General features: G+C 62.8%; 1 protein-coding gene across 26 annotated transcripts in view; it reads right to left on the bottom strand.

The window, feature by feature from the left end:
* The window catches only part of NCOR2 (nuclear receptor corepressor 2), a 218,807-nt gene that overhangs the window by 1,472 nt on the left and 194,791 nt on the right, over positions 1-22,544 (bottom strand). For 8 of the 26 annotated variants that reach the window (XM_042910758.1, XM_042910761.1, XM_042910763.1 and 5 more), the window contains 18 exons: positions 20,573-20,713; positions 20,222-20,308; positions 19,306-19,601; positions 17,489-17,843; positions 15,888-16,109; positions 15,224-15,475; positions 14,340-14,492; positions 14,059-14,214; positions 13,756-13,969; positions 9,338-9,879; positions 8,124-8,273; positions 7,748-7,893; positions 7,079-7,272; positions 6,089-6,238; positions 5,339-5,487; positions 4,740-4,793; positions 1,548-1,769; positions 281-460 (listed from right to left, as the gene is read on the bottom strand). In XM_042910758.1, the coding sequence (XP_042766692.1) occupies positions 281-460; positions 1,548-1,769; positions 4,740-4,793; positions 5,339-5,487; positions 6,089-6,238; positions 7,079-7,272; positions 7,748-7,893; positions 8,124-8,273; positions 9,338-9,879; positions 13,756-13,969; positions 14,059-14,214; positions 14,340-14,492; positions 15,224-15,475; positions 15,888-16,109; positions 17,489-17,843; positions 19,306-19,601; positions 20,222-20,308; positions 20,573-20,713 (3,663 nt within the window). Of the gene's footprint in view, positions 1-280; positions 461-1,547; positions 1,770-4,739; positions 4,794-5,338; positions 5,488-6,088; positions 6,239-7,078; positions 7,273-7,747; positions 7,894-8,123; positions 8,274-9,337; positions 9,880-10,044; positions 10,150-13,755; positions 13,970-14,058; positions 14,215-14,339; positions 14,493-15,223; positions 15,476-15,887; positions 16,110-17,488; positions 17,844-19,305; positions 19,602-20,221; positions 20,309-20,572; positions 20,714-22,544 lie in introns of those variants that run through there. The other 18 variants (XM_042910771.1, XM_042910782.1, XM_042910770.1 and 15 more) reach the window with 11 other exon arrangements.

Below are 22,544 nucleotides of genomic sequence, written 5' to 3'. Positions count from 1 at the left end.
TTTCCACCTAGAACCTTCCAGGGGCTCCTTGTGCCCGTGAAGAAAACCCAGCTTCCCGCAACCTGCCAAGCCCATGGGATCGGCCTTCTCCACTCACTCCCCGAACCTTCCCTCCTCTCTGGTCAGGGCCAGAGGCCAGACCACGCACTCTGCACACAGTAGGTGTTCAGGCTGCTGGCCAGGCCCAGTGCAGATGCTCCCCCCGACCCCACCCAGGGGACCTGCGCACTGTGCTGGGGACAGCGACAGGCCCGCCCAAGCACCGCGCCCTGCCGCCCACCTGCGGACGAGGGCCGGTCCTCCCACACGCGGTTGGTGAGTGGGGTCCGGCGGTTGCAGTCCCCCTCCGAATGCACCGAGGAGACGGAGGGCGGCCGGTCCCCGGACGCCAGGCCCGGGGCCGGGGACTTGGCTTTGCGGCTGCTGGGTCTGCCAGAGACTTTGGCCTTCCCGCCACCACCTGCAGGAGAACACACGGGAAGGGGCCACGTTGGACTGTGCAGACGACACTCACAGGGCGGGGGGCAAAGGGGGGGGGGTTGGGTGGGGGTGGGGGTGGGGCCGGGGCGGGGGGGGGGTGAGGCCCTGGACGCCTGCCTCCCAGGCCCCCACAGAGGAGAGAACAGCAGCTCAGCCCTGCTGAGAAGCCAAGGTCGACCAGATGGACAGACCCAGAACCGACTAGGGAAGTGAGCTGAACTACTTTCAAAGCCCCCTCGGGCCGCCCTGAGGCCCACCCACCCACCCAGGGGCTGTTACCCCGAACACGAAGCCTCAGGCCTCTGACTTGCCCCTGACCATTGCCCCAGGGCCGTACCAGGGCCGGGAAGGCTGTAGACCTTCCACAGAGAAGCCGGGACCCCAGAGGCCAGGCCTGGGCCCCCATTAAATCCAGAATCTTCCTGGGACCAGACTGTCCAGGTCAGACAAACGGGCCTGAGGTCTCCTTGCACAGTCCTCGTTCAGATATGCAGAGTGTTGCTCAGGGACATGGGGCAGATGGGGAGCTGGCCCCTGTGCTCTCCCTGACTCATCTGAGTTTGGGGCTGGCACACAGACACCGGTCTCCTCCCCCTCAGGTCCCAGGCCAGCCAGGGACACACACGGTGGCCCCAGCAGATGCGGAGCCAATGGGCCTGGCTGCCAAGAGCCCAGGGGTCCCCTTGACCCACACAGAGGCGGGTCCTCGCTCTAGCCTGATCTCCCCAGGAGACGCAAAGCTGGGCCCGGACGTGGGCCTCCCGGGGACCCGTGTCCAGCAGGGGAACAAGGCAGGGCAGGGCTCGGACAGCAGGGCGTGTTTTTAGAAAAGCAGCAGCTCCTTCAGCCCCAGTGGGCAAGGGGGTGGGGGGGCTGGGGCTGTGCCCGCCCAGCCTGGGATTAGCCGACTCCAGAACCACATCAAACACACACAAAAATACAGTCACAAGCTCCAAAGCTGGATGGGGTTGGTCAGAGGAACGCGGAGGCGCGAGATTAATGACACCGGGAGGGGGACGGACGGGGCAGGTGGGGCTGGAGGACCGAGGCGGGGGAGGCCTGCAGACCTGGCGAGGTGAGTGTGTGTTCGCTCCGTCCGTCAGCAGCGGTTATGGGCATAGCAGCGGGCAGGCTGGCACTGGCATTCAGAGGGTTAAAAGCATTGGCGCTGAGCGGGGGCTCCTCCCACTGATCATATTTACCCATGAGCGCCTTTCTAATAATGGCCTCCAGCCCCATGTTGGTGCTGGCATGTTCCTGCACCGCCTGGCTTCTGCAGGTCATAAGGCCTGGGAGAGAGACACACACACACAGGGGCCAGGAGGGGCCAGGGGGACAACGGAGAGAGGGGGAGAGAAGCGGAGAGAGGGAGAGAGGGAGGAGAAGAGAGAATACACAGTGAGCACATTTCGCCAAAGCAACACGTTTATTGCCCTATCCCCCCCCTTATTTTCCTGCAGTGGTGATCGGGGGCAGGCGGCTCCCTCGGACTCGGGCCCCGGGGGTGGGGGGGTTGGGAGGCGAGATGACCACCCCCCCCCCAGTTTCTCCTACCCTGTCCTCTGGGAAATCGGAAGCCCCTTCTGCCCCCCGAATCCCAGCTGGGCCTGCATCTTTTTAAAAATTCCAAGTGGCTTGGGAGTGAGAGTGTGTGTGTGTGTGTGTGCGTGTGTGTGTGTTTACTGCCAGCAGAAATCGGAGGGACGCCCCATCTGGGGACACACAGCTGGGAAACCAGGGCAAGCCAGAGCCTGGTCCTGGGTGTGAGGGGTCTGCTCGGGGTGCCCGGGGCCGGCAGGGGCTGAGGAAGAGACTCTAGCAGGGAAGGTGACCCCCGCGAGGCCTGGGACCCTCAGCCCCCCACCGCCCGCCCTCCCCTCTCCCCACACTGGGCCTAGCTCTCCACCCCCCCACCCCTCCCTGCCTGGGAGCCATGAGGAGAGAGAGGTGCAGAGACGGACGGTGAGGTGGGGAGGCAGCCATGCAGTTACGTGCGTGCGGGGGACAGGGCAGAGCTGGAGACAAATGCACGACCGCCCCCAGCCCGGCCACCTGCTCACAAAGCGGTCGAATCAACAGACCGGTCCCAGACAGGCCCCTGCAGATGCCCACCACTCGGCCACGTGAATTAAGTAAGCCTGTTTCCATCCACCAGGTATCCTGCCCCTTTCTCATCTTTCTTGTGAATCATTCCGGGGCCTTTCACAAGCCGGGGGCTTGTGTCTCTTCCTCAGCATCTCTGTTAAGCCAGCAAAGCTCAAGCCCCCCCCCGCCTGCCGGCCTTGAGCACTGTCTGCATGGATTTCAAAACTTCCACTCTGGTGGACCGTGTGAATGAATACCAAGTGGCCAGGGGACGAGTCTTTCCGACCCCCAGCTCATCAGCCAACTTCCCTGATGGCTTCTGTGAGGCTGGGAGGGACACAGAGGCTTTTAAAAATGTCTGAGGCGCCTGGGCGGCTCGGTCGGTTCAGCGTCCGACTCCGGCTCAGGTCATGATCTCGCGGTTCGTGGGTTCGAGCCCCGCGTCTGGCTCTGTGCGGACAGCTCAGAGCCTGGAGCCTGCTTCGGATTCTGCATCTCCCTCTCTCTCTCTCTCTCTCTCTCTGTCCTTCCCTCTCTTGGGTTCTCTCCTCTTTCTCTCTCTCTCTCAAAAGTAAATAAACATTAACAATTGTTTTTAAATAAAAATCACACTTCTGCGTAGCAACTGTTTGCTCCCTACGTTTTCCTTTTCTTTTCTTCCTTTCTGCCTCAAACTTGTTCACAGCCAGGGACACCCTCTCCACCTTTTTAGCTGCGTCTTGGCCACATTTTCCTCAGCACTTCAAAAAAAAAAAAAAAAAAAAAGAGGTGGAAAAAAAGCCACGTTCTCCAAGAAAGAGCAGGATTTCCAGCAGGGGTGAGCAATCACAGATGTTCCCGAGCCTTCCACCCAGGGCCACGGGTCCCGGATCTGATGGTGCCAGGCAGACAGGAAGCCTGACCATCTCCAGTTACCAAGGCAAAGTCTGATGCAGGGGCTGAGCAGCAGAGACCGGGGTCTGGGGAAATTTTTGTGTGTGGACTAACTGCTTAAAAAAAAAAAGCCGAATCGAATTTATGTAGAAGTCTTAGCTTTGCTGCACCACTGCATGGATTTCTGCATGTACATACACGCCTACGCGTCTCGTGCCTGCGTCACGATTTGGAATGTTCCGGAAACATTCATTTCTAACCATATCGTTGGTTCGACCGAACCGTCTCCTGCCTGTTGTCCGAGGCTCAGCGAAGCCCCCTGTGTCTAGTCTCTGGGTAGACGGGCGAGCCCCCCACTTGGAGGCCCTGATGACCTCCAGTGAGGATGAAATGCTGGTCTTTCGCTCACCACGTTCCCAGGGTTCGAGGCCCCCGATGGCCCCAGGGAAGGCCCCCCATCTCCCCTCTGCTCCTCTGGCCTCAGGCTCGCACAGAGCCCAGAGGCCACAGCCCCGCAAACACCCCCGGCACCTCCAACCCCCCTAGACAGGGTCCTGCCCGTGGAGGCGCCAGTCCCCAGTGGGCGCTGGGCTCAGTCTCCTCTCACCGGACTTTCGAAGCCGATTCCACAAAGCCCCGCCACGAAGCAGTGGAAACACACACTGCAGCCCCCACCAGGGGCTGGGGATCCGACCCCGGGGGCCCCCCAGCCACAAACCATCAAAGCGGGCTGGAGTTTCAAACACGCGTGTGAGTTTTCACCCATCTCCGTCACCCGTCTTCGTTGTTCCCTCAGCTCCCCGGGGGGTTCGAATTTCTGAGTGAAGCCGATGCTCTCTCTCGGAGAACGCTCAGGCGGACCCTGAGCGAGCCTGGGCGCACCGAGCGCACGCCCACTTCCCGTCACACTCCAGTCTCCCCCCCCCCGAGGCCCCGGCAGGGACTGGTGCTTCCACGCGGCTGTGCGCCCCTAATCCTGAAGTCAACACACCAGGGGGCCTTGCGGTGTAACTCCAGTGTCGACTCCCTGCAAAGCCTCGCCTTCCGTGTGAGCCTGTACCCCCACCGCCGGTTTGCGGAGTCCAGAGGGAGGGACACAGCTGAACTCAGAGAGGCCCTCCGTCACCGTGACTGTGGCTGGGGCGAGGGCCCCAGCGGCCTCCGAGGCTGCGCCCGCTCCCCGAGTCCCCTCCCAGGTCCCGCACGCCCAGCCCAACCTCCCCAGCGCGCAGCCATGACGGGGGGTGGCGGAGAGAGCAGGGAGGGGGCCGGTGGCCGTGTAGCCCGGGCCGGACGCTTACCTGCTCCGGTGATGGCGGGCATGTTGAAGATCTCCGTCCCGGGCTGGCCGATATCTGGAGAGGCAGGCGACAAGATGGGTAAGCCCTGCGGGCCTACGGGTCCGAGGAACGCCCCCGCCCCCGCACGGTCCCCTGTCTCGTGCAGGCAAGGCGCACTCTGCGGGAGCTTGTTCAATGTACACAGGGTCAGCAGGTCTGGAGGCTGCAATTCTAACCAGCATTGTGCTAAGGGGCGGAGGCTAAGTTAGGATTCACTTCCGGTAACCGCGTAAGTGGGGAGGAAAAAATCACAAACACGGTGAGTGCTGTGAACAGGGGACACACAGGGCCCTTGGGTGGGTAAGACCCCAATCCCTGGTTCCCAGTAGGGGCTCCGCACAGACCCGCCCATCTGAGTATTCGCCGAATGCCGGCCGTACCCAGGCACTGTTCTGTCCCGGCGGGCACCCGAGGCAGAGACGGAGACCGCCGGGCTCCCTGAATGCGCGGGGAAGGGCCAGTGGGGGAGCCGGGCAAGTACCCCGTGGGTTTCTACCACCGTGCTGGCTCCCAGCCCCACGGGGGCCCCTGGTTCCCAGGGCAGTGGGCTCGCCGCTTACTGTATTCTGGCTCGTTCCGGTTGTGGGTGTTCAGCTTCTTGTTGATCTCCTGCTTCTTCGATTTGACCATGGCGGAGTTGCTCTCGGTCAGTTTGCTGAAGAAGGCCGGCGGCTGGCTGCTGTTGCCTGGAGATTTAGAGCCCATTCTGCTGCGAGGATCAGAGAACCTAGGTCAGTTTGTTCAGTGTGGAGCTTGCATACCTTTGACGATGGGGCGCTTACTACCTGACCTGCCTTAGAAATTCAGAACCGAGCCTCTCCTACCCCATACCTACATCTTTCATCTCTTAGGGACCACGGCTCCTGGAATCTTCTCTGTAGTTCACCTATTCCTGGGCTCAGGGTGTCTCTGGAGAGCCCCAGCTGCTCTGGTGGGCCATCCCTGACTACCTGCAACAGCCCCTGGAAGAACTAGACAGGTGCTCAGACCACATCCTTCCCAAGACCCAGGGACCTGGCTTTCTTCTCTGTCTCCACCCCGCCCCGATTGGTGCAGCACATTTAGCTCATGGTTTCTCAGGTCCGCTAGCAGCAGGGGCCTGGCCTGAGCCAGGAGGTGCAGTCCACAGCACAGGAAGCTGCCGTGGACGCCCCTCCAGCCGTTAACCCCTGCTCTGCGGGTCTGAGATCTCTCAGCCACACACAAAGGCCCAGTGGAGCCCCAAGTGCACCGCGGTGGGCCAAGGCCACGAGTGGGCCAGAGGCTGAGTCATGAGGATCCCGGGGGCAGAGTGGGTGCCACGGAGGTACCTGGGCTCTGCCTGGTCCCCGTCCCGGTACAGCAGCGGGTACATGGCGCTTCGGGGATGCCCAGGCTCTGCCATGCCCTCGGGTGGGGACACGGGCTCGATGGCATCCTCACTGCTGCCCAGGGCGGACGTCTTGCTGGGCTCTGGAGACCTGAGCAGAGAGAGGGTCTGTGGTCCGAGTTCGGCGCTCTCTCCCCCGCAGTGATGTGGGGGACGTGTCCCTCTCCTGCCCCCTCCCAGCTCTGCCCTCCCCTGAGTCTTTCTGCACGGGCTAGAGAGCCACTGTGTCGGGCACTGCGGGCCACTTGTGGGCTCTGCTGTGTTTCTTCTTTTACAACCTCTTAAAAATGTAAAACTACCTGTAGCTCGTGGGTTGTGGGCTGGATTTGGCTCACGGGCGGTAGTCAGTTGACCCCTGCTGCAGCGCACGCCCGGTGCCCCACTGTCCCCCAGAGATGTCCTTCCCGCCCTTGTGGCTCGCTCATGTGGTGCCCCCGTTCGAGTGGCTCCCTTCGTCCTAGAGCCGGGGGCCGCCCTCTCCTCTCCAAGCCCTAGTGCTCCTGGGGGAACCAGAAGCGAGCACGTGTGCCTGCAGGGAGGCTGTGCTCGCCACCCTCGGCTCTGGTTCAAATCCCGGCTCTGCCACTCACTGGCTGTGTCCCCGGAGATGAAGGAATTCGCTTCTCCGTACCTCAGTTCTTTCACCGGTGACATGGGGACAATACCGCCTACGCTTCCTGGGGTTGTGGTGAGCATCCCGGTTAACACGTGGCGGCTGGAGCCCACAGAGCGTGACGGACGCGTCAGCTATTATCTGTCAGCACCGTGGCCTTGAGCAAACCGCCCGCCGTCTCCCTGAGCCTCAGTTTCTCATCCGCGCAAGGACACCAGGTGGGCCTCGCACTTGGCCGAGCTCAGCCCTCCTACAGCAGGCACCTGACAGAGGTGCCCCAGGAGCTAAACCGCAAGGGTCACCCCCCCCGACGCTCACCTCTTGCCCCCTTCACTGTGGGGCGAGCCGCGAGCCGGGGCGCCATGGTCCGGGGGCGGGAGGTAGAGGTCACTGGGGGGGCGGCGCAGGTCCAGGACCGGGCAGCTGGCTCCAGGGAAGGAGTAGAGGGGGGCCGGGAGGGGTGCGTTCAGCTGCTGCGGGTGGTGCCGCGTGTAATCCTGTGTGATGACCTCCTGCGGGCCGAAGGTGGGGGGAGGGGTGCAGGGGTCAGGCAGCAGCCATCCCTCCGGAACCTTCTGGGCGTGCAAAGGCTAGGCTGCGCTTTGGGGACACGGCCCGGCTCAGTTCCTGGCTCCCTGGGTGTTTAGGGCCCGCCCACGGCAGCCTCAGCATCCCCCTGTGCACGGGATGGGGGTTCCCTGTCAAAGCGGTGGGCCCTACACGGGTCAGGTTCCAATGCCCAGCACGCGGGAGACGCGGATCATGGGCTCACGCACCAGAGGCTCCCCAGCTGGGTGAGGGGGTGGCTTCCGCATCTGAGTCTGAGAGTCTGGAATCCCTGACCGGCCTGCCCACGCCAGCCCTACCTCCCTGGTCCAGTCTGCCAGGACTCGGTTTACCCACCAGACCGAGAGGCTGCGTGTGACCCTCCCCCTCCCCCGGGACCTCATCCCCGCCCAGGGCCGGAGGCAGAGAAGGGGTAGTTACGCTGATGTGCTGTGCCAGGGTGACCACCCTCTGGTGACCTTTGACCCCGGGGGTGGTCTGGAGCAGTGGGCTGGACGAGGGCTGGCTCTCGGGCAGCGGCCGCAGGTGTGGGAGGTGCGCGGCCTCACCGCCGAGCTTTCCGGGGCCTGCGGGCGGAGCAGAGCTGGTCAGGCTGGGGGGCGGGTGGGGGGACCCGAGGCGTGAGCCTGGCTGAGGGCGCGGTCCCCGCATCCCGACTCTGCCCTCTGAGCGTGGGGCTGGGCCAATTCCTCGGCCGCAGGGGGCCTTGGTTTTCCCACCTGTGTGATGGGACAACGGCCGCCCCTGTCTCGCAGGGCTGTGGTGAGGGGGGTGCCAGGGTGAGGCGGGGCGCTACCTGGCTGCTTGTGCCGCAGGTCCCCCTCCAGGTGGCTCTTGTCGAGCTCCTCGAGGTGCTTGGGGAGCCCCTTGTCATGGGTCAGGCTGGGTGAGCTCACGGGGCTGACGGGCTCCACCCCATCGGGGCTGTAGCTGCCGCCGTGGTAACCTGCCATGGGCGAGGCCCCGGGTCATGTCTGTGCCAGGACCTGGGGCCAGGGCCACCCCGCCTGGCCCGCCCTCCCGCCCGCTGGCTGGGGCCCCCAGATCAGACGGGGGCCGCGGGCGGATGGATAGAGGAAGGGAACCAGACCAAGGGCTGCCGGCTGGCTGGGGCGGGGGACGCATCGAGAAATGGGGGAGATGGGGCGGTGGGGTGAGAGAGAGAGGCCGTTGGAGGAAGAACGCAGACGGACACACAGGGAGACAGGCCGAGAGACGGACGATGACCTAGGGACAGGGGGAAACACAGACCCGGATGGTGGGGGCCGTGGGGAAGACGAGTCTCCAGGGAAGGCAGTGCAGGAGTGAGATCAGCGGGCGGCAGGGGCCAGGGAGGGACACTCGGGTCCCAGGACCCGGTCTGGGCCACAGTCCCTGCAGCCCCCCGGGCCAACAAAGAGGACCCCTGAGAAGGGGCCAGAGGTGGGAGACCGGGCCCGGGACTATTCTTTTCCCAGGGGCTGCAGGGTGGAGGTCAGCAAGGACATGTGGGGCCGGGGCATCCCCGAGAGCCCCTCACGGCCCTGGCAGAGTGCAGGGGTCATTTCCTCCTGGAGAGCAGTGCGCTCCCCTGCCCTCCCAGACAGTCTGCCTCGCAGGCGCCCTCCAAAGCTGACTCACCCACGCGGCAGCCGGCGGCAGCCCGAGCCCCTCTGCAGCCCCACTCCCTCTGCTCCCCAAACACAGGCGCAAAGGTTGGGACATGGGAGGCGCAGTTGAAGTCAAAATCACAGATCCATTCATTAAAGGAAAAAAAGCGAAAATCCAAAAAAAAAAAAAATATATATATATCATGATAAAACAATGTGAAATGGTGAGGCGCCCCCAAATCAGAGGGGGTGGGCGGCAGCTTGAGGAATAGTCATCATAGCGTGCAATCGACGAGGACGCGTTTAAAAACAAAATACCAAAACCAACGTAAAATGGGGGGAAAAAAATAAAAAGCAGAGATCTGAAAATATCTTTAGGCCACAAGACGGGGTGGGCGGGCGGCGGGTCCGGAAGTCTTACCATCGCGAGGGGAGTCGTTGGCCAGCGAACCTCCTTCTCGCGGCCCTTTATCGTGAGCAATTTGACGCATGATTATCGCGTCTATGAAGGTGGCCGCTGTCAGGGTGGTCTTACCCAGAGAACGGAGCTCCAATTCCTGGATGGAAAAGGGTTTACTTTGAGTCTTTTCCCGGTGCGGGTCCGCGGCCGAGGCGGGCGGCGCAGGCTGGTCCGGGCTGGCGTGGTGGGGTGCGAGGCTCTTTGCTGGGGTGCGGGCGATGGCCGTGTGGCTGGAGCCGGGGGGCGCCAGGGGCCGCGGCTCGGAGCCTTTGCTGGGGGAGGAGGCGGGCTCCAGCCCAGAGCGGGCTGGGGGCTTGGCAAGGAAGGCGTGGCCAGCGTCCGCACGGGGCCGCTCGGGCCGGGCGACCCTTGGGGCCTCCTTGGGCAGCAAGACAGGCTCCATGAGGGTGGGGTAGACCCCGTCCAGGGTGCCACCCAGAGGACAGTGGGTGGTGGGTGGGAATGTGGCGGCCGGGCGGACAGGCGAGGAGGCAGAGGTGGACCTGGGGGAGGAGAGAAGGCGGTCAGGGGGCTGGAGCAGTGCCCCCACTAGGGGCCCAGGAGGTCGAGGCGGGGCCACTCCCTCACTCCAGCACCCTGATGAGTCCCCACTGCTCGTAGAATGAACCCGCCCTCCCGACATGGCCTTACCCACCCCACATGCCTTCACTCGCTCGCTCACTCACGTATTCATTCATTCAGTCCGTCGTTCCAAGACTTCTCACTAAACACCTAGTACGTGGTCAGGCACTGTTCTAGACACTGTTCTAGACCTTGAAGGATACGGCAGCGAATGAACCAGACAAAATCGCCTTACGTTCCGGTTGAGCAGACTATATACAAGTTAACAGAGAAGTTACCCACGCTCAGAGCCTGGGAACCGGTCAACGACAAGTCAGGGTGACGGAGAATGGGGGGAGACTCTCGAGCTGGCAGGTGGGCGAGGGTCTGCTGGGGGCGCTCGAGGAAATGCACGCAACACAGCTACGTGAGGAGTTGGAAAAACAGGGGCAAAGGCCCTGAGGGGAGGCGGCGCGGGCGGTTAGAGAACCGTGGGAGAACAGCAAGGCTCTCCGGAACTCCGCCCCGGCCCTCCTCCTCTTGAGGGTCACTTGCCTCTTCCTCCAAGCAGCCTTCCCCAGCTGCTACGGTCTAGGCCGTAAGCCCCAGGGGGGACCGGCTGGGGAGAAGGAATGCACAAATGTACACTCTGATCTTCACGGGGTAAACGTAATTATCCCCACTTTGCAGATGAGGACACTGAGGCTTGGATGTGAACTGGCCTGACTCCAGCCCTGTGGCCTCTCCGTCGAGCCCAGTGATGCCACGAGGCAGTGCCCTGCCCTTTGCTGACCCTCGCTCCAGCTGCCAGAGGGAAAGGCTCGATGCCCGCACGACAGTTTCTAACTGGCTTGTTGCCAGTGTGCACAAACCACTTTGTGCTGAGCCATGATCTTGCTCTAAGCAGCCAGGTGCTCCCGCTCCGTGTAGCTGCTGAGTAGTTGAGTCAGTGAGGACAAAGCCAGTGCTTCTGGGAAACGGGGTTGTCATTTTTCCCAACTGGAACTGTGGTTGGGGGGTGGGTATGACTTAGAACAGCCAAATGGCGGGGGCGGTACTCGTATGAATAGAAGCTTTACCTCGGAAGAAACGCCTGCCTCCAAACAGGACTCTGGGCAGGGAGGAGTATGGAGCCCCCACCCCCTCGCATCAGGCAGCTCTGCCCGCAGTCCTGGGGGGTGGGTGTCATCAGAGGGGACCTGACCTGGGCCCCCTTATGAGAGTGACTGGACTCTGGGGGGGGGGGGCCACACATGGCCTAAAGAGCCTCTCTCATCTTAACAGAACCCCTAGGTTTTGTCCAGGCAAGAGGGACACCTCCCCCAAGTCGGGGGAAGACCAGAAGAGTCTCTTCCCACAGCCCCCTCTTACGTGTCTGTCTCCTTTCCACAGACTATCCCTGAACCTGACAACCTACTCACCTACTCATCCACCTGCCCACCCAACCTGCCACCCACCCACCCAACTCACCATCTACCATCCATCCATCCACCTGTTCATCCACCCACCCACCCAACTCACCATCTCCCCATCCTTCCACCTACCTACTCATCCACCCACTCACCCAACTCACCATCCATCCATCCATCCATCCATCTATCCATCCATCCATCCACCTACTCATCCACCCACTCACCATCTATCCATCCATCCATCCAGCCAGCCAGCCAGCCACTTGCTCATCTACCCACCCACCCAACTCACCATCTACCCATCCTTCCACCTACCTACTCATCCATCCATTCATCCAACTCACCATCCACCCACTCACCCAACTCACCATCTACCCATGCTTCCACCTACCTACTCATCCATCCATTCATCCAACTCACCATCCACCCACTCACCCAACTCACCATCTACCCATGCTTCCACCTACCTACTCATCCATCCATTCATCCAACTCACCATCTACCCATCCATCCATCCATCCATCCATCCATCCATCCATCCACCTACTCATCCACCCACTCACCATCTATCCATCCATCCATCCATCCAGCCAGCCAGCCACTTGCTCATCTACCCACCCACCCAACTCACCATCTACCCATCCTTCCACCTACCTACTCATCCATCCATTCATCCAACTCACCATCCACCCACTCACCCAACTCACCATCTACCCATGCTTCCACCTACCTACTCATCCATCCATTCATCCAACTCACCATCTACCCATCCATCCATCCATCCATCCATCCATCCATCCATCCATCCACCTACTCATCCACCCACTCACCATCTATCCATCCATCCATCCATCCAGCCAGCCAGCCACTTGCTCATCTACCCACCCACCCAACTCACCATCTACCCATCCTTCCACCTACCTACTCATCCATCCATTCATCCAACTCACCATCCACCCACTCACCCAACTCACCATCTACCCATGCTTCCACCTACCTACTCATCCATCCATTCATCCAACTCACCATCTACCCATCCATCCATCCATCCATCCATCCATCCATCCATCCACCTACTCATCCACCCACTCACCATCTATCCATCCATCCATCCATCCAGCCAGCCAGCCACTTGCTCATCTACCCACCCACCCAACTCACCATCTACCCATCCTTCCACCTACCTACTCATCCATCCATTCATCCAACTCACCATCCACCCACTCACCCAACTCACCATCCATCCATCCATCCATCCATCCAACCACCTACTCATCCACCCACTCACCCAACTCACCATCTACCCATGCTTCCACCTACCTACTCATCCATCCATTCATCCAACTCACCATCTACCCATCCATCCATCCATCCATCCATCCATCCACCTACTCATCCACCCACTCACCATCTATCCATCCATCCATCCATCCAGCCAGCCACTTGCTCATCTACCCACCCACCCAACTCACCATCTACCCATCCTTCCACCTACCTACTCATCCATCCATTCATCCAACTCACCATCCACCCACTCACCCAACTCACCATCCATCCATCCATCCATCCATCCATCCAACCACCTACTCATCCACCCACTCACCCAACTCACCATCTACCCATGCTTCCATCTACCTACTCATCCATCCATTCATCCAACTCACCATCTACCCATCCATCCATCCATCCATCCATCCATCCATCCACCTACTCATCCACCCACTCACCATCTATCCATCCATCCATCCATCCAGCCAGCCACTTGCTCATCTACCCACCCACCCAACTCACCATCTACCCATCCTTCCACCTACCTACTCATCCATCCATTCATCCAACTCACCATCTACCCATCCATCCATCTACTTACTCATCCACCCACTCACCCAACTCACCATCTACCCATTCTTCCACCTACCTACTCATCCATCCATCCATCCATCCATCCATCCATCCATCCATCCATCCACCTACTCACCTATCTCACTCAACCTACATCCATCCAGTTACCCATCCACCCATCTATTCATCCAGCTCCATCCATCCATTCACTCACCTGTCTAACCCAACCACCCTTCCATCCACCCAACTACCCACTCATCTAGCCCAGTCACCATCCACACACCACCCACCCATCCATTTCTCTCTCCACGTGCCCATCCCAACCCAATCACCTATCCATTTCCCTCCCAAATACTCACCCATCTATCACCTTCACCTGCCCTTCCCTCCACCTACCCATGCATCATCCATTCACCCGCCTGTCCACCTGCCGTCCTACCTCCTATTCATTCACCCACCATCCACCTCCCTGCTCTCCCACCCATCATTCTCCTTCCCGTCTCTCTCCCACCAGTGCACTTGTGCACCCACGGCCCGCCCGCCCGTCCCCTCCCTTGTGCCAACCTGGCCCACCTCAGGACTGTGGGCGTGCTGGGCTCCACGGAGGTGAGGATGCCCTTCATGCCCGTGTTGTGCAGCACGCTGGGTCTCTGCTGGATGGCGTCCTGGGCCCGGGGTGACATTGGCGAGTGCTGGTGGGAGTGGGGGGTGGGGCGGCCACTGCCGCTGCCGCCCCCACCCCCTCCGCCGCCGCTGCCGCCGCTGCTCTGCTCCGTACCTGGCAGGGACAGGCTGCGGGGTCAGGGGACAGGTCGCGTGGCCCGTGAGGACCCCCAGAGGCCGGGGCAGGGACTTCCGCCGCCCTACCAGGTCTCCAGATGGGCGCGTGCTCCACGGTGGTGGTGGACGCGAGGACCGGCTTCTCGCGCTCCCGGTCGCGCTCCCGGTCGCGCTCCCGGTCGCGCTCCCGCTCCCTCTCGGACGACGAGGTGGTGGCGGGTTTCGTCAAGTGAGTGGGACCCCCTGGAGACCAGAAGTCCTGTGGTTCAGCCCAGCGCTCAGGGAGGGCCGGGGCCTGTCCTCTGGGGTGGATGGGACAGGGGAGGGGTGTTACCTGGGGGGTGGATGGGACGGGGCAGGGGTGTTACCTGGGGAGAGCGGGGAGCTGCTGAGCCGGCTGCTGAAGTGCTGGGGCGCTGTGGGGAGGTAGGCGAGGCGGTCCATGGCGGCGGCGGCCGGTGTGCCCGGGGTCGGGGGCACCAGCACGGGGAGGTGTGGCACTTGGGACAGGTCGATGATGCCTGCGGGAGGAGGTGGGGCCGGGGGGTTGTGGGCAAAGGGCCGGAGGGACCGGGCGCCCCCTCCTGGTTCTGCACCGGTCCCCTCGGGCCCCCCTTCCGGATGCCAGGCTCTCCCAGTCCCACCTCCTTTGGCCTCCAAACCCCAGAGGCGGTCGTGCCCGGTGGCGGGCATCCGCGCACTTGGCTGGCCCTTTGCGTTCTGCCAGCCTCCCACCCGCTCCGGTCGGCTCCCTGTATTCAGTCCCCACTGCCTGAGATACCCAGCGTGACTGCCTTTTCCAAACGGACCCTAACTGGTACTTGGTTGTTGAAAAGAACCTTCCAGAAATGTTTGCAGAGGACGACTTGAACGCACTCACAAAGCAGCCACGGGCTGTTTGTGAGTCGAGGGAGCCGGAAATTCACAGCCTCGCATTTTGATCTCTTTTGCTCAGGCCAAGGACCCCCATCTACGGAGAGTTCGCGCGGGCACACGCTCACCTCCTGCGTGTGCATCCGAACGCACACGCTATCAGACACACCGCCACCCCCACGCTCGCGGCCCACACAACTCTCAACCCCGCGCCGGGTCTGCGTGCGTTCTCAAGGCTGTTCCACCGCCCAGGCCTCTAGGGGGACCGCGCCCCACGGCCTCCGCGAGAACACCCGCGTCCTTCGCACTCCTGAGCGGGCCGGGCGGACGAGGGACGGGGCCGGTTCTGGGGGCGCGGGATGGTGCCCTCCCCACCCACCTCGAGGGCCAGCGGCATAGTTGAGTGCCAGAGAGGATTCGCGGGGCGAGAGGCCCCTCAGCATGTCAGCCCGCTGGGCCATGGCGGTCGCCGCGTTGTGGTGCATCTGCTGCGAGGTGATGTAGTCGTTGATGATTGTCTGGCGGTTCTCCAGCGCCGCCGTGTCGGGGTAGCCGCGGATGAGGTAAGGCGGGTACAGGTGCGGGTAGGTGGGGTTGGGGGCCAGGTGTCGGGGCAGGTAATAGGCCGCGGCTGCGGGGAGAAGGGGAGCGAGGTCAGGCTGGCTCACCCGCCCGTCGTTCCGCCCCCGGCCCGCGCACCCGACGGCCTCCCCCAAACACCGGCCACAACCCGGAACTGAGGGGCGACGCGCAGAAAAACCTTGGCTCCCCAAGACAACGTGGGGTACTTTTTATCGATAACGTTCTTTGGATCGAAGTTCCCCTAAAGGGCATCCACAGCGTGACCGCTAAGATCCCCGAGGGATGCATCCTTTTAAACAGATTTTCAGACCACGTCCGTTTGAGAAACACTCAGGCACTGCGGCCTCTTTTGATACGTTTTCAATTTTAAAGGCACTGGTAAGTTCCACAGGAAACTGGGGCTGACAGGGACGAGGTCCCTGGCCCCGCGCTGTGGGGGTCTATGGGTCCCAGACAATCACCTGCATCGAGAGGGATCCCGCGGGGTATGGAGGTGGGATCGAAGGCCAGGGGGATGTGGCCGCGGTACAGGTCCACACCGCTCACGCCCCGAAGCAGGTGTTCGTAGGGCGAGATGGGGTGGGGGTGGTGCTCAGGCACGGCGCTGTGGGGGGACTTGGCGATCTCCCGGGGCGTGGACGTCAGCTTCCGGTCCTGGGATGCCTTGCTAGATGAGAGGCTGCCTGTGGGGACAGGCCAAGGGGGTGGCGTTGGACCTCTGTGCCACCGCTGTCACGGCCCCCAACACGAGGGCCGCCAGGGCCAGCATTTAGGGGAGGCCACTTGAGGGGGGCGGCTCTCGGGGATGCAAGGACCAGACCTCCTCCTTCACCTGTCTCTTTGCCTCCAGTTCCTGTGTTCTTTCATTTACCCATTTGCTGCTGTGTTTGTGTTCTTTTTTATTTTTATTTTTTTTTTAAATTTTTTTTTTTTCAACATTTTTTATTTATTTTTGGGACAGAGAGAGACAGAGCATGAACGGGGGAGGGGCAGAGAGAGAGGGAGACACAGAATCGGAAACAGGCTCCAGGCTCCGAGCCATCAGCCCAGAGCCTGACGCGGGGCTCGAACTCACGGACCGCGAGATCGTGACCTGGCTGAAGTCGGACGCTTAACCGACTGCGCCACCCAGGCGCCCCAATATGTTCTTTTTTAAAAAGCTCATTCATGCTTTCATTTATTTGTTCTTTTGCTCATTTGTTCCTTCCTTTTTTTACTTCAAGCAATTGAAAATATTTATGGAGCCTCTATTACAGGCCAAGCACTGTCGTAAGAAATGCAGCTGGCCCCGTCAACACAACAGGCAGGAAACCACACTGACGCGGCGCACTTAATGCTGGAGAGAAGCGACCCACTAGTCTTCAAGCGAAAACCTCCGCGAGATAAACGCTCCGGGGGACGTTCAAAATGTGACCAGAATAGTGGGGGAGGGTCATAAAAGCCTTCCCAAGAATGCGACATTTGAACAGAGACTCGAAGGACAAAAAGAAGCCACTTAGGTAACACTCTGCATGTGGGGGAGGCTTCAGGCAGCGGGGAGAGCAGGTGCAAAGGCCCCGTGCACACTCAGGAACAGAGAGGAGAAAACCCGCTGGCCCGGCCTGTGGTGGATAAAGGAATGTGGTGACCGTGGCGTGCACAGCACACTGGGCCAGGTCCTACGGGCTGCTCACGGCCGTGGCTAAAAGGTGGATTTTTTTTTTTCCCCTAAATGCAGTGAGGAATCGCTAGAAAGATTTAAGCATTAGAGTGGCGTGACGGGATGTGAATGTTTCAAAGGACGGCTCTGGCGGCATCCGGGGTGCAGGATACAGCAGGCCAGGAGGGGAGTTGCGGTGGCCCCCCGGGTGGGGAATCACGGTGGTCTGGGGGTGGCAGGGAGACGAAGAGAAATCGAAGCGTACTTTGGGGGCGGAAGCCACGGGCCCGGCAGGTGGCAAGTACGCGCCGGCCCGAGGGTGCCCCTGGTTTCTAGCCTAAGCTGAGGGTGGGTGGGGAGGCAGTCCCCCGAGGCAGGAGCCCACCCAGTGCCCGCACGCCACCCCCCCCACCCCCCACGTACCCTCCTGCAGGCGTGGGGTGGGCTCCCGTGTGGTCACCGGCGAGCCGCGTGGGAGGTGGCCGGCGAAGGGCGCCCCGTGCTCCTCGTAGGCCAGGGGGCTTTGGCGCGGCTTGCCCAGCTCAGGCACGATGACCGGGGCCCCCCGGGTGATGGAGCCCCCCGAGCTGCCGGCTGCCCCCGGCCGGCCCTTCAGGCTCTCTTCGTAGCAGGCGCGCTCCAGCGCCCGGGCGTCGGCCATCACGTCCAGCGGGTGCACGGGCGGGAACGTGCGGCCGGGGCTGCCGATGATGGAGCGCACGTCATGCTTTTTGGAGCCGGCGGAGGAGGGGCCAGTGTCATACTTGAGCGGGGTGCCCTGGGGAGACAGGGGTGTGAGCACCGGCCGCAGGACGCCTCTGAGCCTCAGTTTCTCGGCCACGAAGCAGGAGCGACGGCTCACGCCTCCAGGGGCAGGGGGACGAAGGGCTTTGCTGAGCCTGACATGAACGCACGGGTCACCGCCCTGTCTGTCCCTGTCCCGGCCCCAGGGCCACCAAGCTCACAGGCCAGCCATGCCCGGAGCAAGCGGGGACCCTCCGTCGGCCCCTGGAGCCTCGACACCCCCACTCCTCCCACTGGTCTGGGACCCCCTCCCCCCGCCGGCCCACTCGAGGTCACTCCAGGAAATTCAGCAGCAAAACCCAGTCCCACCGCCTGGTGCCCAAGGCTCAGAGGTCAGGGCTGAGGTCTGTTTGCTCTCCGGCCAGAAGGGGCAGCTGAATAAACAGGGGGTCATGGACCACAGTGCAGGCTGGCCGCCCCGGAGAAGCCCCCACTCTGTTGACACAGCCTTGGGAACCCGGGGTACGGCGGGGGCCGGCGTCTGTAAGCAACAGAACCCTGGGTCTACTCACGGACGTTTTTGTCACTTCCGTAAGAAAGGGAAAGAGATACCCTGCTTCTAATGAGGATACTGTAGAGTCAGACTGGCCTTCCTCTGGGGTCCACGGGCAAGTCTCACCCAGGCCCCTGGCGGTGGCTACCGTCCCCACTGCTTCTCCGGGCATCGGGCACCTTCCCCCCAAGGGAAGCTGGGTCGCCCTCCCGGGATACCCTTCCCAGCCCCGTCTGCCTCACGGCCACGCAGCCCCAGGGACGGTTCCCACCGTCCGTCCTCCTTCCGTCCGGCCACCTCTGACCACGGGAAGGGACGGTGGTTTCCACTACCGGCTCCTTGCACAACGGGAGCTGATCATGCCCTACTGGGCTGGGGCCTCCTGGGCAGCCGGGGCCGCGGGGGTGCAGCAGGCTGGTGGGGGAAACGGGACGCCGAGAAGCAAAGACGTTGCAGTTGAGGAACATCCGGGTTTCACCAACTGCCGTTCACTTGCTGTGTGACCCTGGGCAAGTCACTTCACGTCTCTGAGCCTCCATTTACACACCGATAAAATGAGACCTTCAGAGCGTGGCTGCGGGGGCTAAACTGGGCACGACGCAAGGCGCTCAGGCGGCACCTGGCCCGTAACAAAAACCCAGACAGCAGCAGCCGTTTGTTTTCACGGTGAGCTCGGGGACTGTAGCGGGCTGCCTGGGCTCTCTGGGCCTCAGTCCTTCCAGCTGAAGAATGGGGATAATGGCTACAGACCCCACAGGGCGTAAATACAATTCAATGAGGTCACGGATATAAAGCCCTCAGCACAGAATCCGGAACGCACACGGCAAAGGGTCAGCGGTGAGCAGCTGTGTAATCTCGGGCAAGGTACCCACTGAGGCCGAGCCTCAGTTTCCCCATTTGTAGAGGCCAGGGAAGCGGCTGTCCTGCCCAGCTGGCCCGTTACCTGCGTGATGGAGCCCTCCTTGAGCGGCCGCGGGGCCAGGGGCAGCTCGGGCGTGCGCCGCAACTCTTCCCGGGGAATCTCGTGGATGGAGCGGCCGGCCTCCTTCACCGTCGCCACCAGCCCCTCGTGGGCCGGCTTCAGCTTCAGGGGGCCCAGCGCCTCCAGGGGCCGGGCCTTGTAGGCCTCGGCCAGGTCCCGTGGGGGCGGGGGCGGTGGCGGCGTGCCCTCGCGTTTCAGGAGCTTGGCCTCCCGACGGAGGTAGTCTTCCTGGGCCTCCACGTAGGACCGCGGGATCCCTGCCGAGGAGGACAGGGCGCTGGCCCTCGGCTCTGCGCCCCACCATGCCCCGTCCTACCCTGGGGTCTCCGCCCTCCAGTGATTCTGGAGCCAGACGACCTGGCTCCTAGTCCGCACCCGCCGTGTGGCCTTGAGCGCGTGACCTGACCTCTCTGAGCCTCCGAGCCTCAGTCTCTTCACATACAGAACAGGACTACTGATCGAAACCCCTCACCGAGTCGCGCACGTTCAGTGAGATACTGCAGACGGAAAGCACGGGATGGGGCCCGTAGCAGGTGGCTGGCCACCGACCAGCCGCGACAACGTGGGTGGCGTGACGACGGAAGCTGCCGGTGAGTGCCAGTAAGCGGTAACGCCGGCCTCACACGGCAGCGCCGAAGCGGCACTTGGTGAGGACCGAGCACGAAACAGGCTCAGCAAACCTCGCGAGGGCAGGGCGGGGGCTGGTAATCTGCTTTCCCTCTGCGCTTCTAAGGAACGAGCGTCCCTGCTCTCCGTTTCAGCCCGTGCCCGTACAGCTCACGTACGTGTGCACGGCTCCCCGCCCCCGCCCGCCCGGAGGGAAACCTCTGAGGGCTCGTGAGAGCTGCCCTGAGGGCAGCGGGTGGCCGGCTGGCACCTTGTGTGATGGAGCCTCGGATGTGGTGCTGCTCCTTGAGGTGGTGGGGGCTGTGTCGCTCCGGCGGGATGGCCCGGCCCATGAGACCTGGAGGGGGGCAACCACGTCAGGGCTACGTGGGTCCCGTGGCCACTTGAAAGCAGTCCCCACGATGACGGCGGGGGCGCTGGCAACGGACCCTCTTGGTGGGGGACGGGGGGGGGCCCGTCACCGCCTCCAGACTGACCTCAGCCAACCCCAGCCCCGGGTTTCCTCTCCGGAAAATCGGGCCAACCGTCCCCACCCTCCCTCCAGGGGGCGCTCTAAGGCACCGAGTTGGGAAGGCCCCCCCCACCAGGTCCCGGTGCCCACCTTCGATGCCGGCGGAGGAGATGGCCCTGCTGACGCGGCCCTCCATCATGTCGTAGGTGCGCTTGGGGGCGGCCGTCTCGTGCGGGGGTCCGGAGCTGCTCCTGCCGTCCTCCTTGGAACACTGGGACACAGATATGCCACCTGGAAAGCAGACCGCGCTCGTGGCGGGGGGCTGGCGGCCCACAGGGCCCGGGGACAGGAGACGCGGCCCCGCCACAGGGCCCGGCTGAGCCTCGCGGGGAACCCCAGCGGGCAGTCCTGCCAGGGCCTGAGCCCCGACCCACCGTCTCAGGGGCGTGCCTTCGGCCACACGTGGCCACGTGGGTGTGCACGCAAACACGTCCTCACACGGGTGCCGGCTTGGGACACGAACAGCAGCGCACACGCGTGTGTGAGCAGAGTTCCAGCAGCAGCGTGCGACCATTTGTGTGTGCACGTGTGGGCGTGTGCACATACACACACACACCTGGCCGCCGAGAACGAAGCGAGGCCGTGCGTGCAAACGCACCCGTGTGCCTGTGTCCTCGTGCACACGTGTGTACAAGCGTGGACGCGCCTTACGAGTCCACGTGGGGAGAGTGTACAATCTGGGAGGGCTGGCCGTGGCACACGTGGCCTTGCTAAGCTGGGAGAAGCCCAGAGGGGCCCCCCAGACAGGCCCAGGGTCTGAGAAGACAGAGGCCCGGCCTCGTCCGGCAGGCTGGAGCCCCGCCCACAGCCTCTCCCCCTCAGGGCGGCCGAGGCCGGGGTGTCGGAAGTAAGCTCCCCACGGCCCCAGGCCGCCCCCCCGAGAACCAGCCCTGCCCCCTGTTCCTACCCGGAGTCCGCTCCAGAGGCTACAGGCCGGCGGCCTGCAGACACACTGGGCTGCTTTTCTGGAGAACTGATCACTGATATTTGAACTCGGTGGTTTCAGACCAAAATGGGAAAAAAGTACGTGATATAAAAGGACAGATCAGCATGTGGCTGGTGGCCTCCCATCCACACGGGGCGACGTCCACCACTGTCGCACCAGTCGCCGTCCGGGCTGCCGGGGGGGGGGGGGGGGGGGGGGGGGGGGGAGGGGCCGTCCCCACCCCCTGCCGCCTTCCACCCGGCCCGCCGCCCTCACTCGCCACGCAGCTCCAGGAAGCACGTCAGGGACTCGAAGGCCTCGTGTGCCCGCATCCTGCACATGACCACTCGAGAGCCACAGGGGCTCAAGAACCGGTCCGGGGACCCGAGCGGAGCCTGTGCCCTCCCTGCCCACACACACCTCGACCCCAGGGCCCCCTCAGCCCCTCCCCGGGCCCTCAGCCACACGCCGACGCTGGCCCCAAACACGCAGCCGATGGCCCGTCCCGCGGCCACCCGGCACCACCTCCACTCCTGGCCAGCACCGAGGGGGCGGGGCGGGCACAGAGGAAAAGAGACGCCCGCTCGCCAGAGGAGAAGCAATTTAGGGCCCTGCAGTGCCAGGGACTGAGCGGAGGTGAGTGCTCAGTGCTGAGAGGGACGCCCGTCGGCTGCGTTCTGCTCCAGTGCCCTGGGTGCCCGAGGCCGCCAGGAACCTCATATCCCGGCTCTGGACCCCCAAGTGCCCCCGTGCAGGGTGCCTTGGCTGTGGGCCCTGAACCCAGAAGGGGAGAGGGGGCGGAGGCAAGGGGAGGTGGAGGGTCACTCTGGCCATCGCCTCCCGCCGGCCCCCCGTGTGCTGCCGTTCAGAGCTCAGTGTTGGCCAGAACTGCCGGGCTTCCGCTCTCTGACCCAGCCCCGGCTCCCGGTGAAGCCACCTCAATGGGCCAAACACCCTGCTCCCCCGATCCCAAGCCTCCCGGTCTCTCGAGGGGCCAGAGGGTGGCCAGAGAGAAGGACCGCTGTGACTGTACATCCGTAAAGTGGGGACGAAAGGCTTCTCCCTGGTTCTCGACCACTCAGGAAGGGCACCAACTCCCCAGATCTGTTTTCCAAAGGCATCTGGCTGCCTTTCTAC

Source organism: Panthera leo, chromosome D3 (genome assembly GCF_018350215.1).
Source record: "Panthera leo isolate Ple1 chromosome D3, P.leo_Ple1_pat1.1, whole genome shotgun sequence".
In the NCBI taxonomy this organism is placed as follows: domain Eukaryota; kingdom Metazoa; phylum Chordata; class Mammalia; order Carnivora; family Felidae; genus Panthera; species Panthera leo.
The sequence above is the reverse complement of the archived record's forward strand: the minus strand, read 5'-3'. Positions and strand labels throughout refer to the sequence as shown.